At 39.6% G+C, this 14,764-nt stretch overlaps 1 protein-coding gene across 1 annotated transcript in view; it reads right to left on the bottom strand.

Annotated features, from left to right (window-relative positions):
* Positions 1-12,821, bottom strand: part of efr3bb (EFR3 homolog Bb (S. cerevisiae)) — a 28,977-nt gene extending 16,156 nt beyond the window's left edge. The window contains exons 1-6 of the mRNA XM_078273998.1: positions 12,713-12,821; positions 5,316-5,392; positions 3,319-3,446; positions 2,377-2,527; positions 528-649; positions 19-168 (exon numbers count right to left, since the gene is read on the bottom strand). Of these exons, the coding sequence (XP_078130124.1) occupies positions 19-168; positions 528-649; positions 2,377-2,527; positions 3,319-3,446; positions 5,316-5,392; positions 12,713-12,725 (641 nt within the window). The 5' untranslated portion in view covers positions 12,726-12,821. The remainder of the gene's footprint in view (positions 1-18; positions 169-527; positions 650-2,376; positions 2,528-3,318; positions 3,447-5,315; positions 5,393-12,712) is intronic.
* Between the last annotated feature and the right edge of the window lie 1,943 nt (positions 12,822-14,764).

Below are 14,764 nucleotides of genomic sequence, written 5' to 3'. Positions count from 1 at the left end.
TTTCCAGTGAACATTTACCTCTCTGTGCGCACTCCACTCTGCAGGTTGAAAAGCAGAGAGGGGACGATCTTGTCCATGTGCTGAGGGTCCCAGATGTTGGCCTGCAGCTCATCATTCACAGTCTTCCTCACCACGCCCTGCAGGCCCTTGATACCTGCCATGCGGATCCTGGAGGTAACAGAAATAGAAGATCAGAAATCAGACATCGTTTCACTGGTAACTGAATCTACAAATAGATTATTCTATTTAGGAAATCAAATTTTTGTCCGGTTTTTAGTCTGTATCCCTCAGTGTTTTGGCAGTTACCCTTTTTTAATTCTGCAAAGCTATGTTTAACTGTTCAAAGATGTCACTTTGTCTATTTTCAGCAGATGACAAGATCTTTTTTAAAAGATTTTATTTTTGACAAAGATGAAAACAAATGTCCAGAGGCAGTGGTAGTCTAAAAGAGACTTCCTGAAGCGGTCTAAAAACAGCAGTTACTTAATGATTCTGCCTTGAGTGCAATCAAGCATCTGTCCACTCACTTAGTACGGATGTCAGGGTCCTCGTAGCTAGAGTGGCACATCTCACTAAAGCGCGACACAAAGAAGTCATAACTGCGGTGGTACGATGGTGTATCCTCTTCTATGTTGGCAAACTTCACAAACTGAGAAGGGAAGAAGAGACGGGGAAAAATAAAATGCATTTTCATGTCAATCTACAAATGAATAGATTTAATAATAGTAATAAGTCTGCTCCTCAAAGGACCACGTTTGTTACGAGTTTATTGCAGTTTGATTAAAAACTTTAACTTTAATGAAATAACTCTAAATCCCCATGATGAATATCTCCTAAATTAAAGCCAAACCACAGCGACATAACATCTCATTAAGAAAAGCACAGGGCAGTGGGGGGGCTCTCCCACTGAGCCAGGAAATGTCACCATTTAAACACGCTGTCACTGACATTTAGCTTCACAACCCTCTCCAATTAATAAATTATGAACTGGATTTCTTTAGAATAAAGACAAAGCGGATGCTACCTGAAGCCAGAATTATATAACGAATTAACAATACAGCAGATGGTAATTAAAGTGCATCAATTCACTATTTAAAAATACAGGCTGGATTAGTCCAGTAACACAAACAAAAACAAAAAAAGTTATCGAGAGAGAGAAGCCCCTTGTGAATGTATTTCCTTTTTACAAGATGAGTGTTGGAATTGGTTTTGAAATTAAATGAAGCACCCTTGAGCAAATGAAATGAAGTGAACCCAAAAATACTTCTGTACAACTGCTTAACTGCTGCAGTAAATAGCTGCAGCAGTTGATACCCCAAAGTTGCCCAGTATTACCGGCAATAACACTGGGCAGCTTCCAGGTATCAATGTATCAACTCTGTGTCTGCTGAAATGGACTCTCTATTTGATCCAAAGTCAAAAAGAAATCTTTCAGAATAGGGTCTCAAACCATAGGTGATGGAGAGCTGATATTATAGAATATTATGTTTCAAACAAAGGTTACACCAGAAGAAGCTAACCCCTTGCCCTCAGTCTTTTCTAGCACATCACAAAACATCACATTTGTCCTAAATGCACACCCTTGAGTGTGTGCAAGGGAGATTTATAGCTTGAAGATTATGAGCGAAAGGCTGGCTTGTCACGTCAATCTGTGTAAATGACTGCAGAGCTTTGCCACTGTGGTCTGCAGCTAATCTGATTTCCTTTACGTGTCCTCTGCCGACCGGGCCGACAGTCGCTTCTCACATCAGAGGATGCTCATCACTCCCACTCCCTCTGCCCACCATTCTCTTGCTTAGCTCTGATCTTCAAGGTTAACATATTTTACTTTGTGCCATCACATCAGCAGAGTAAATGGGCCCTGTCAACTTTAGATAAGATAATACCCCTACATCCACTTTAATGGGCAGAATTTGTTAAACAGAAAAGCTTAAAAACTAAGGCACATTAGTGACTAATAGTTCGAGGATGTGGGTATTTATCTAAATGTGTATTAGTAAAACAAGCTGCCTTAGGTTTTTTGTTGTTTCTTGTGACCAAGGATTTATGGCCAGGCAAATTTGTTTTGCTAATTACATTATATGTACAGCATAAAATTGTCTATATTTGGCTTTTGCAGTAAATTTAAACTGAACATCCTTCAAAAGAATATCAAAGAAAAAAAATAATATTAAATGCAATCATACAGTAGTTTCAAACTAAGTTGAATAGAGAATCTGCTCTCTCCTGAATGCACCAACTAACTTTCAAGACGTACAGTATAAAGTTATTACAGTGATGCATATTTGTTGTAGATACTTTTGACACTGTACTTTTTCCACAAGGAATAAAGCCCTAGCTAAACAAAATGCTCGGACTATAATCCTGTAAACTCACAGAGTTCGTTCCTAGGATCTGCAGGCTGGGTTTGTCTGACTCCAACAGCTTGCGCACCATCTTGAGAAAACTCTCCACAAACAGGTTGATGCTCTGGCAGTGGCAGGCCATCAGCAACTGGTCCAGGGCTTCCATGGCTATGCACACATACCTGAAGAGGAGAGAAAAGAGACAGAAACATATGGATGACACCATTAACCCTGTAGGCAATACAATCTGTGTCTAGATACATTATATGGATAATAAAATAGTGCATAAATTCTAAACGTCTAACTGCCCATAGCAGCAACAGGAATAAAAATGTGATAAGCTCTGCCAGACGAACTCCTCGCATATTGAACAGATTTCAGCTGGACTCTGTTTACATTGGTGAGAATCATCACAGTGCGTTTTAACCATGAGTCATTAAAGACAACAACTTCTGTAGCATATAAATTAAGTACAGAGTGTACAGAAAGATCACCGTCGATGAACCTACACCAGCCATGGTGGTTTTTTGTTAAAAAAACAAGACCAACCTGCCTCCCTCTATACTTAATACATATTAAGACATATTTGTTGTAAATCCAATGGCATAATTGTACAGTTCCTTATCCAGTTTGCATGTGAAATACATGTGATATGTATCATATTAGACAGGCCTTTAAATGGGGATCTTTAAAGCATCTTTAGCTCTTTGATGGACTGTCAATGTAAATCTGTATAATGAAAGGCTATTCCATGCACCACTTTTTCCTTATTACTTCATAGCAAGACAACTTCAAATCTTTTAAAATTGTAATGTATTAGCTTCAGTTGTGCTGAATTCAAAATCAGTCAAGTTAATGTGTGGCAGAGAATAAATAATACACAAAATGTGCAAACAGTATTTGCCAGGGCAGAGTCAGCTGAAACGTTTTTTCGAGAGACTGTTTTGAATGTCGATTGACTGGTGATTCTCACCCATATCTGTGTCGGGCCACATCCCTTGACAATCTCTCAGACAGGTAGGCTCCGATACGGTCGAGCTTCTCTGGAGCTGACAGGGCATAGAATGTCAGCTTCTCCATGTTGGCCTTCACCAGCCCATCCTAGGAGGGTGACAGAGACACAGATAGAAAGAAAGGGAAAGAAAGGGAAAAATAAGAAAGTTTTAGGGTAGGTTCATTTACATTGTTCAGAATCCTATAGGAGTAGTTCACCCAAAATGAAAGTTCAGTCACTCTCAGAGGAGATGTACATGAGGCTGGTATCATGTCCACTAAACAAAGAGGCCACTCTGTTTGCTTCCACTTAGAAAACATATCAGCTAGCTAGATAGATACTTTATTGATCCCCAAGGGGAAATTCAAGAGTAGTAGTAGTATTTTGATCGGGGTTAATAGGTTATTACAAATGGTAGGTAATGACAAATTAATGTATTCCACTACTATTCCATAAACATTTCTGAGCTAATGCAATAGTGTGCATACTGAAGTGTGCACTTCTCTTCAAAACCCAAATTGTAAGAGTATAACTAGTTCACTAAGTTTCCCCCTTGAGCTACTTCACTGCTCTTCAGTCAGGTCAGGGGGAGGAGAGAGCTAAAAACTGAGATCCCATTTACATTCAGGCAAAAGCCAAAACCTGCAGTCAGTGAACTGTGATACATGGGCAGAAGCACATCGTTCATCATTCACAAAAGATCCTAGGTTTTTTTTTTGGTGAAACGTTGGGAGACAAACAGTCACAGTCAGCCACACTGAGCTGGGGATATGTGAGCAATAACTACATTTTGACTTGCCATAGTTTAAAAAAAAAAAAAAAGCACACGCACCATTACTGATAACTGATCTCTTAAAGTGTCCCAGTAATTCATGACAGTGTGACAGTGAGCTGGCATGCACAATACCAGGACCAGGAAACTGAAGCAGCTAAATGGAATTTAGCCGTCATTAACTTTATTATTTCCAGCTGTGCTTTTTCCACTATGATATGTAGCATTAATTCAATGGTTATGTTTAAGGTCAGCACAGGGCGCTAGCTCTGCTTCTGTTCGTTTCTCTAAAACATTCTGTGGCTGGAATTCAGCAGGCTCTAAAACACCCTTCAGTTGAAAAGTGGTGCTACTATAGAGTACAGAGTAAATTGTAGTCTCTTCCCAATGATAAACTCCATCATATCCAATCCAATTTCAACTATTGCACACTACTATGGGGATATTTTTTGTGTACGTGCAGGTGATACATGCAAAGAATACAACCTATATTAAAGCACCTTAACATCAATTATCTGAGAGAACCACTGAAATACAATAAATGTGTACAAACACACCCACATGCTCACACAGTGTGACATCATTTTGAGTAAATGTTATCAGACAGCTTCATAAACTTGTTGAACTTGGATACCATTATTTACAGTCTTTGCCACAGCAGCATAGAGCCAAACTTAAACTCCCTTTTTGGGAGCACAATGTGCAGGTGCACATGCACCCAACAAAACAGGGAAATGAGGTCTGCGTGTACTACTGTCCCGTGTACTGCAGTTTTGTCCTCAGATCAGATTGCTAAAGTGGGTTACTGCGGTAGCAAAGAGGCACTTTTGAATACAACTTTTGCAACAAATCAGCTCCTTCTTCTCCACTCAAATGAATTCTCTTTATGAGTCATCTGTATCAGATCTCAAACGGTAGCAAAGCTGAGGTCTGTGGTTTGAAGACAGGAAAAAAAAGGCTGTGTTGCCTTCCTACATCTAAGATATTATCATAACACTGTCTTTTTGGTTTAAGGTGTCATCTGTTTTTTTGATTTGTTTAACTGTTTCACTGTTTTTTTAAGTTCAATAAATGCAACATCTATTTAAAAAGTCAATGAGTAATCGCGTTAAATAATCGTGATTTCAATACTGACCAAAATAATTGTGATTATATTTTTTCCATAATCAAGCAGCCCTAACACAAAGTCACTTGAGCTTCTCACCTCTGGGTCTTCTGGGAAGATGTTGTCTACCAGTCTCTTGTACCGAGGCCTGAGCGCCCCGCAACAACCACAAACCCCTGAGGAAGACAAAAGAAAGAGAGAGATGGTCAATTAGACTTGTGCAGCATGACTGGCACAAATGCAATAAAAACAAAGAGAGAGAAAAATAACAAGTAAACAAGTCTTCTTTTTTCATCCAGGCTCGCTTGCAGCACCATTCGTCTGTTCTGTGTAAGCCTGTGTAAATGAAAGAACACAGTGCCGATGTAATAAAGAAACTATCGGCCACTTGTTCCAAAAGGTAAGGTTAGACACCCTACATACTGTAGGTGTACAGTAGGTAGTTATTGACACTAATCAGTGATATACAGTCATTCTAAGACAGCAACTAATTATGACTTCACATTAATAACATACTGTATCACCACAGAGGTAGTGATGGAAAATTAGGTGATGAAAAGCATGTCATAGAACATAAAGATTAAACAAAGAAAGAACGAGCATTTAACTTGTGTAGCTGTAACAACTGCCAAATTGACTTGTCAGCAAGGAAAGCACAGATGCAGCTAATAAAATAAAAATGGGAACACAGTGGCGTATATAGAAAATGGTGTGGCAAAGGGGTGGCAAGAGGTCTTGGCAGGGTGGCACGGGAAGACGGTAGGCAGTATGGTATGCAGTTTTTCTCTGCATATCTAACCCTATAACATATACAACAGAAATAACTAAAAACATGTTGTTTTACTGAATAACATGACATGTTATGCTAATGTACTGCAATTTATATGAAAGGAGAATAAAAACACACTAGGGTTAGCTGGGGGGGGGCAAGGCTCTACAGTTGGGGGGCAGCTACCCCCCCTTGCTAGGGGTGTAAATCGTAAGTTTTATTACAATACGATATTATATTGATTCTTTGTACAACGATACGATATTTGCTGATATCTTAAAGTCTGTCACGATACGATTTCTATTTCATTTAATTCAGGGGCCTGCGATCCATATGAGACGATATAAGCCTTTTGAACACAGTTACATTTATAGAAACTCAAAAAATCAAATAAAATATGATTTGTCAGTTTTATAACTGAGCTCTTCCAGACATTTAAGTTAAAAACAAACTATTCTTTTTAATAAAAATAATAAATATAAAGTGGGAATCTTAAGTAAAGGGGAATCTTACAGACTATATGTATCGATATTTTCACTTTGCATCGATAATATTGGATCGTGGATCATTGAATCAATATATCAATCCAGATGGATTTATCATTACACCTCTACCCCTTGCCCGCCTGTAGATCCACCCCCGTGGGTAAGCAAACAAGATAATACTGACGAGACTGTCTAGCCTGCTGTATATCAGGGCAAAACATATAGCAAGCATTTACAAAACTGCATAGTCAAATACCCTGCAAGAATAAGAATACCAAATGCCAAATGTTGAAGTAAAATCACCAAACTACTGAGTCCAAGATTAAAAACCTGAAGATCGTTTCATCTCTATGAAGCTTCTGTTAAACTGAAGCTTGGCTAACTGAAGGTAATTCTGTGTAAAGACATCTGAGGAAAGCCAGTTATGGAAAGAATGTGGCCACAAGACAATTCCAGTCACTGTCACAGTTGTGGCAGGTCGAGATAATAAAACACACACACACACACACACACACACACACACACACAGTCTCTCTTTCTGTCAATGCAATCAAGACAGACTTGAACAGAAAAGTGCAACACACTGAAGGGAGATTTTTATGACTTTGCATCGAGGAGAAAGGCAAGCTAGGCAGCAAAGGGAGAGCTGGATTCTGATTGGTTGAAGGAATTCAGCAGTGGTGAGTCATAAAGAGACCCTGGGAGAATGAAGAAAACGAAAAAGAAAAAAACTGAGACATAACCTCCAAAAACTCTAAATGCATTATTTAACCCTTCATGTAGCTCTGCATAACAATTATCCTCTTCCTGCTTACACCAACCAAGGATATATGAGTTTAGGAGTCACAAAAGAGAATGACAAAAAGTAGGTCAAGTTTAATGGATATTCTGACACTTCAAATAGAGACAAATGAAATTTAGTGTATGTTAGAAAAAAGCATAACAATCTGCAAAGAAAAACCTTTTCTTCTCCCCTTCCTTCCTTCCTTCCTTGCTCATGACATCAGTTTCCTTCCTTCTATTCTCCTAAAGGAAAATTGTTCCATTATTCATTATTTTAGTTTGCTGTTACACCGATTGAAGCATTTTTTCCTGATGTGGCACTAAAACCCCATTCTGAGAGCATACTGACCAGACATTTACTGAATTGCCAACTGCTTAATTGCCTAACCAATGCAAATGGATGAGCTGAGCCCAGCTATAACACCACTTTGCAAGACACACAACATGTTTCCTGTGCAGTATTAATATCCATGTGATATACACCCAAAAAAAATACAATACATAAAAAAATGGGAAAACAAGAGGAGAAAAAGATGTGGACCCCACACAAAATATAATGGGACTGAAACTAACATTACAGATTGATTTTGATTCATTGATGAATGGTTAAGTCGATCAAATAGTGAAGGATTCACTAATTCACTTTTTCGAGCTGGAGGTGTCTTCAAGTTGCATGTTTTTTTGTCCGACCAACAGTCCAAAAATTACAGATATTCAGTTGACTAGAACATTTATTTTTTTTAAACTGCGCATCTTCACATTTGAAAAGCTGGAAGCAGCAATGACTTCAATGATTAATAAATTATCAAAACAGTCTCTGGTTCATTTTCTGTCAATCCACTAATCGTTTCAGCTCTATGTTATATCGCCTCCATGTCCAGTTTGTGTTAATGTGACTATAAGTCCATGGAGTGAACTGAGATGAGTGTGGTGATGGCACAGTGGATATGACACGTTTTTTTCAGTGGATATGACACATGCCTTTGGTGTGGGAGATCTGGGTTCAATTCCCACTGTGATACATCAACCAAAGTGTCCCTGAGCAAGACACTTAACCCATAGTTGCTCCAGAGGCGTGCATCCTCTGACATATGTAGCAACTTTAAGTCACTTTGGATAAAAGCGTCAGCTAAATGAATGTAATGTAATGATGATTTAAATATGAAATTGCATACTTAACAAGTTTAATATTGTTGTTCATTACCAATAATTTTAAAACATATAATGACAGATACAACGACAATAATGTGAGTTTTATGAAAAGAACCTGTCGAACACGTCATACGCAATTATTTCAAACGAAGGACAACAATTGGTTAGCCCTATGGGTACTGTATGTGTGGAAACCATCTTTTACACCAAAGCAATGAGGCTCCAAAGGCAATAAAGGGTGAATGGCTACCTTAATTTTGAGCTTTTAGCCAAAAGTCATTCACACACGATGGCAGCAAGCTACCATGCAAGGCGCTGCAATCTGGGAGTGACTGTGTTGCCCAAGGACACTGACATGTGGACAAGAGGATCGAATCACTAACCCTGGACGACCTGCTCTATCCCCTGAGCCACAGTCACCCTAATAATGCTCCCTCTTCTGGGCTACCTTCTTGCATTCATTAGCCTTCTGGTATGTTATCAGTGACCTACAACTGGGAGGAGGGCAGTCAGTACAGGCAGGATGTCCTTGAAAACCCGCTCTGGTTCAGGTCCTCTGCTCTCTAAAAGTTCTGCTGAACTCTGCAGCAGGAGCATTGCTGGCACTCCGGCTTATCTCCGAGAGTCATGTGTCTATTCATAGTGCTGCTCCTGTCTCCTCCATTCCTTCAAATACAAATGAGGTCTCTGCAACTTACCCTCCCTCCCTCCCTCCCGTCCACCATCCTTCCATCTCTTCCTCCCGCACCCACCCAACCTCCCTCTCTACCACCTTCGCTATATTGGCCCGGGGCCTGAGTATAGGAATTCGCCAATAAAAAAAAATTCAGCAGGTCCCAAGAGTAGAGAAGAAGAGGTGGAGGACAAAGAGTGACACAGGCAACTAAAGAGAAAGAGAGATGCAAGTGTGATGGGGGAGGTGGATTGTGATGCACTGAATGAGTCACAGATTAGTGCTACTTATTGCATCTTCTCTGTCCAGCACAAATCTGTCCTGTCCTCCCTGTCAGCAGTAGAGATAAGAGATTTTGGGAGGAGTAGAGTGATATCATTGAAAAAAGGTTGTTTTTTATATAGGGAAAACAGTACTTTTTGTGCCAAAAACAATCAGCTGGGTGTAGCAATGAATGTGTTATTTCCACTACCGTGGTGCACTGCAAGCATCAGAGTTTTCCATTACAATTGGTTTTAAGAGAGGCAGACAGATAGAGGGAGTGTGAAAAGGCCGTGAAGGGACAGAAGGAAAGGGGGCAGTTCTATTCATAGGTACTTTCTGTGTGACTGTAAAGTTGCTACAATTGTTTTGTTTTTTTAAGGTCAGTTAGTAGGCTAATTGCTCGCAGCGTTAATATAAATTTAAACTAAACATCTGAATAGTTTTTTGAGACATTAAGCTAATTCATGTTACAGCAGAAAAGTAGTTTCTGCATGTGTTAAGGTTGCTCAAAGTGGCACGTAACACATACTGGTCACTATAACTAGAAATGCTATAGGACTGCAACTAATGGTTATTTTCATTATTAATTCATCCATTGTTGTTGTTTTGTTTTGTTTTTACTTGTTTTTTTTAAATTTAACAACTAATCAGTAAGAAAATAGTGACAAAAGCCCATCACAAGTTCCATGACAGTTTCAAGAACATCTTTAAATTGATTTTTATGTCCAAACAACAGCCCAATACCTAAAGACATTCAGTTTAAATTATGAAAACGGAGAAAAGCAGCAAGTCCTCAAATTTGAGAAGCTGAAACCCGTGATTTTTGTATGTGCATGTTTTACGCTTTCTTTGAATCGAATTATCAGAATTGTTGTCAATAAATTGACAAGTCGATGAATTGTTCCAGGTCTAAAATGCAACTGCAATCATTTTAAACATGAACATATTCTGCTCCTAACGTACTTAGGACTTACAAATGTCCTGCAATACCATGTTTCTGTTGGAAATGACTCCGGCTGCCTTATTGCCACGCCAAGAGAATACTGTATAGCTTCAGAGTTGTGTTAAAAAATAAAGAAAGTTGTTCCAGTGTTAATAATTGTGGGTTAGTGTGGAAAAAGCTAAGAGAGATCAGCAATGTGGGTGGACAAGAATTTGGATGACAGTGGTGAAAAGCACACACACAGGGGGGGTCTCACGACATCCACCCACTCTGCATGGCAAGCTGACAACACATTTAGGGGCTGGACACCAAGCGGCACCATACACACTCACACATAAACCCACACACAAACACGCTCGCACGGAACAATGAATTACTGGTTGTTGGTAGACAGAACTAGATAATAAGGAGAAGGCGGACATCTCTGCAGCCTGGTGCACCAGACTTGGGGAACTTTGGCCTGTGTGATGTCTCTTACTTGTTTCACTGACTGGATGCTAAGCTACACACCCATGCAGAATTAATTTACGTGTGCATTATGTGTACACATGTGAGGGGGTTTCCACCCCTCAAATCACCACAGCAAGGAGCCAGCCAATCACAATGCTATTTTTATCCCCGTAACAATGGGCTGGTACATTAACAGATTATACTCTCCATTTCCCCCAGGATGTCAGCTTAACGTTTCCACATTAGGGTGAGAGAGATAGAGAGAGCAGGGAGAAAAACGGGGGCAAACAAAAAATACATTGCTCTGAAAGACTTGTGCACTTTCATAGTTTGTGCATTAACATCTGAGACAAAAGGAATTCATCTAGGAGGAATATAATAATCAAACTAACACACACACACACACACACACATACACACACACACACACACACACACAGTAGTGTTTGATAAGTAGGCACATCATCCCAGTATCGTATCTGCACCTGGTGTCCCGAAGCTGCTCTGCTGTAAGTCACATGGCTGACAAGAGAGAGTAAAGATAGTCCTGCAAAGAGAATATCAAACACACTTTGGATATGTGTGTGTCTGTGTCTGCAAGAGAGACAGAACCCTCAATAAACATTTAGACCTCACCTTCACCTGTCATGCAAAGCACTGGTTTTACAGGCCAGACTCACACCAGCATACAAATGTACAGAAGCAAACACTCTGTAGCCACCTACATTCTGTGCGTATATACCTGTGCATTATACATGACACTTCTTATGATGGTTACAAAGCATGTTGTCTTTCAGGGGTGTTATTACATAAGAGGGAGGGGGGAGAGACAGACCAAGTCCTGCTATTTTTAAATCAGCAAACAAAGACGGACAAAACATCCTTAAACGGTAGATTGCACACAGTAAAATGCAATCACACACCAGAATCTACAAATACGCAGAGAAAACAAGAAAAGAGGCGAGTAGAGTGTAAGTATATAGGAGCAGAGGAGATGACTAGGGTAGAGAAGGGGCTGATGGCATTAGGGAAACCATGACAAAGAGTAAGAAATGGGAATTTTTGTCACCCACGGTATGACTATTTAAATGTGTTGCATATATAACCACAACATCAGTCACGACAAGCCCTACTCCATTGAGAATGTATGTTCAGGCTATAGACATGCATGCATAGTGCACACACTTTGCAGAGGCATATGTACAATTTCTTTTTTTCCATGTGTACAAGTCAAATTCAACGCACACATTCGATCCAGCGTGGGTGGAAGCAAACATGGCTGGTATAATGTGACCAACATACTGATGCACTGTACAGATCCGGCTGCCAACAAATCCTCATAACACTAGGGCAATCCGACACACTATGAATCACAGTCAAACAGGCACTGAAACTGGGCTATGAAGGACTCAAGCCCAGAGAACTATTTCCATACAGTAGCTAACCAGTGCGCTACATAGTGAAGCCTACTGAGCTTGTTCTTCCAGTGTGCAGTATCTGTGTTGTTTTTTATTAGCGTACTGACAAAAGCCTTTTTCTATCAATAGTCTACAAACTCAAAGCAGACTACATTTTTGATTTAGTGCTAATCAATGAGCTATATATATCATGTCCCCGAAACACCAACGCTACAGCAAACGCTAATACCAAGAGCATTTTCTCATTAACTCACAGAAAAGTACCACACATTTTAACTTTTAACAGCACATACAGTATACTACGTTTCCTGTTTTCAATGAAGCATGATTGAAGATACTATTGAAAAATCATGAAAACCATTAAAGAATAAAAAAAATTTAAAAAAAAGTCAACATCTAGTCTAACATGTAAGCTTGACAACATCTCACAGAGTCTATCACATCAGATCAACTACAACAGTTAGCTGACTATGTTATGTAGAGGACACAATGTTACCACCTTCAATATAACAAAGCAAACTATTTGAGTAAAAAGTGTTGAGACTGAAGTATCTATTACCAAAAATAAACATCTTCAAAGCGGTGTCTCCTCGGAAGCTGATGCTGTAATTTAATAGAGCAGTATCCTGCTCTAACCAGAGTCCAAGTTCCCATAATGCGCTTTAAGCAGACAAGACACAGTAGTGACAGCTGCAGTCTATGACAAGAAAGCAAAGAGGAAACGTGTTTTTAGAATGTAGGAAAACTGGCTGAACGCTGGCTGCTTCACATTACACGCATGCTTACAAAGGAACACACACAGATACACAATGGAAGAGTGACTGTTATTCTTACCGTACATCGATTGTGATGTTGGAGTCGCTCACTACAGACGCTTATGTTTTCTTAATGCAGCTTCAGTCGCTTATACACACACTGCTGTGCCAAGAGGCACTAAAAGACCCACACAAACACACACACCGCTCACTCTGGTATAAATGCCTGCACGTGTGCTTGTCGCTAAAATGCGCACCGTGATTGGTGCAGAGCCTGGCTGGATGCACTGAATTACACACACACTCCCTGCCGTGCCGACACACACACACACACACACACAAAAGGGGGCTGAAAGACAACGTCAGAGAGAAGCATGCCGTGATGACCTTGGATTTTCCCATTTGTCTTCTGCAATAGTGCTCCTTCTGAAGAGGGTAGTGCAGATCTCACATGCAGGCGCACATACAAACACACCCACCTCACTTCTAATCATTTTTTCTCAGTTCCAGAAAAAAAGAAACAGAGAAAGGGGGCAGTTGGGGAGAGAATAATAAAGAAATATGCATCACAGGGATAGAAAGGGAGAAGACCTCCCACCCACGCAATCTCCTTTTCTCCCTCTCTCCACCCCCTGCTCTTTCCCTTCTCTCCATCATTAATCTTTCCATGCTTCCTGCTTTACTTACTTTCAGTTTTCCCTTCTATGCTTGAATGCAACTTTCTACCACATTTCCTTCCATTTTCAAGCCCAACACCAAAATATCTGTGCAATTATTTTTTATTATATTTGCTTTTTTTATGCAAAACTGTGAAATATCCTTTTCAAGATCTCACTATTGATTCTCTCTCTTCCAGGTTTAATTTTCCAAAACCATAGTGCATAAACACAATGCTGTTCAGCAGCTGGCTCACTCATGACAGAGCTTCTCCCCTGCACATCAATGCACTGCTGCATGAGCAAACCATATAAACCAATGCTTTTATCTACATTACAACACAGCCGTAAAACTGTGACAAACATAAAACCAGATATGATGTTCACATAATTGGCTCTAATGCACAAAATTGCAGTGAAACCGTAAAGCTGACGACACTGCAGGGTCATTGTAAAAGCATGAATGAGTGCTTGAAATAATATGTATGCCTACTTAACCTTTTTGGTTCCCTTTCTTTAGTTTTTTCCAAAACATTTAAAAATCACTTCCAAACATGGCATGAATTTTCAAGACCGACTAGCAGCATTTAAAAAGTCGTTTTCAAAACAATCTAAGATAGAACCGGCTTACACGTTGTGAGAAAGCAAAGAGCCATTATAAAGCTTGGTTTTTCAATTACCAAAAGTGCTCAGCTGTCACTGATTGAACAAGAAGAGAGTGGGCTCCATCAGGACCGGTTCAATGAATTAAAGATGTTGGTGAATTGTTCTCAGTTGGGCAGCAAATAAAAAGATAAAAGATTCAGACATACTGTAGCTGTTCATCTTTAGGCTGTATCCTACTACTACATGGAAATATCATCCATTGCAATTCACTGCAGTTTAGTATTAGTATGCAATAATTGTGATACTTTTAATAAACTCATTTCAGGATAAGTTCATCCCTATGCTTACTGTGAAATCCTTTTTTTTTTTTTTTTTTTTCTTTCTTGGGTTTAAATAACAGGGGTCTTGTGTGATATAACGTTGTTTGAATGATCATTATCGTTTACAATCAAGCTTCGTTTTCCTCACTCTCGAATGCCAGAAATTCCGGTTGCCGTCTAATCAGCAATATTCCCTGTGGAGATGTAAGCATCTCTTTCTGATGGAAGAACAAACATTTCTCTTATCCAACATACAGCATTTACTAGCGTAAGA

Source organism: Sander vitreus, chromosome 18 (assembly GCF_031162955.1).
Source record: "Sander vitreus isolate 19-12246 chromosome 18, sanVit1, whole genome shotgun sequence".
Lineage (NCBI taxonomy): Eukaryota > Metazoa > Chordata > Actinopteri > Perciformes > Percidae > Sander > Sander vitreus.
Note: the sequence above shows the minus strand (reverse complement) of the source record. Positions and strands in the feature narration are given on the sequence as shown.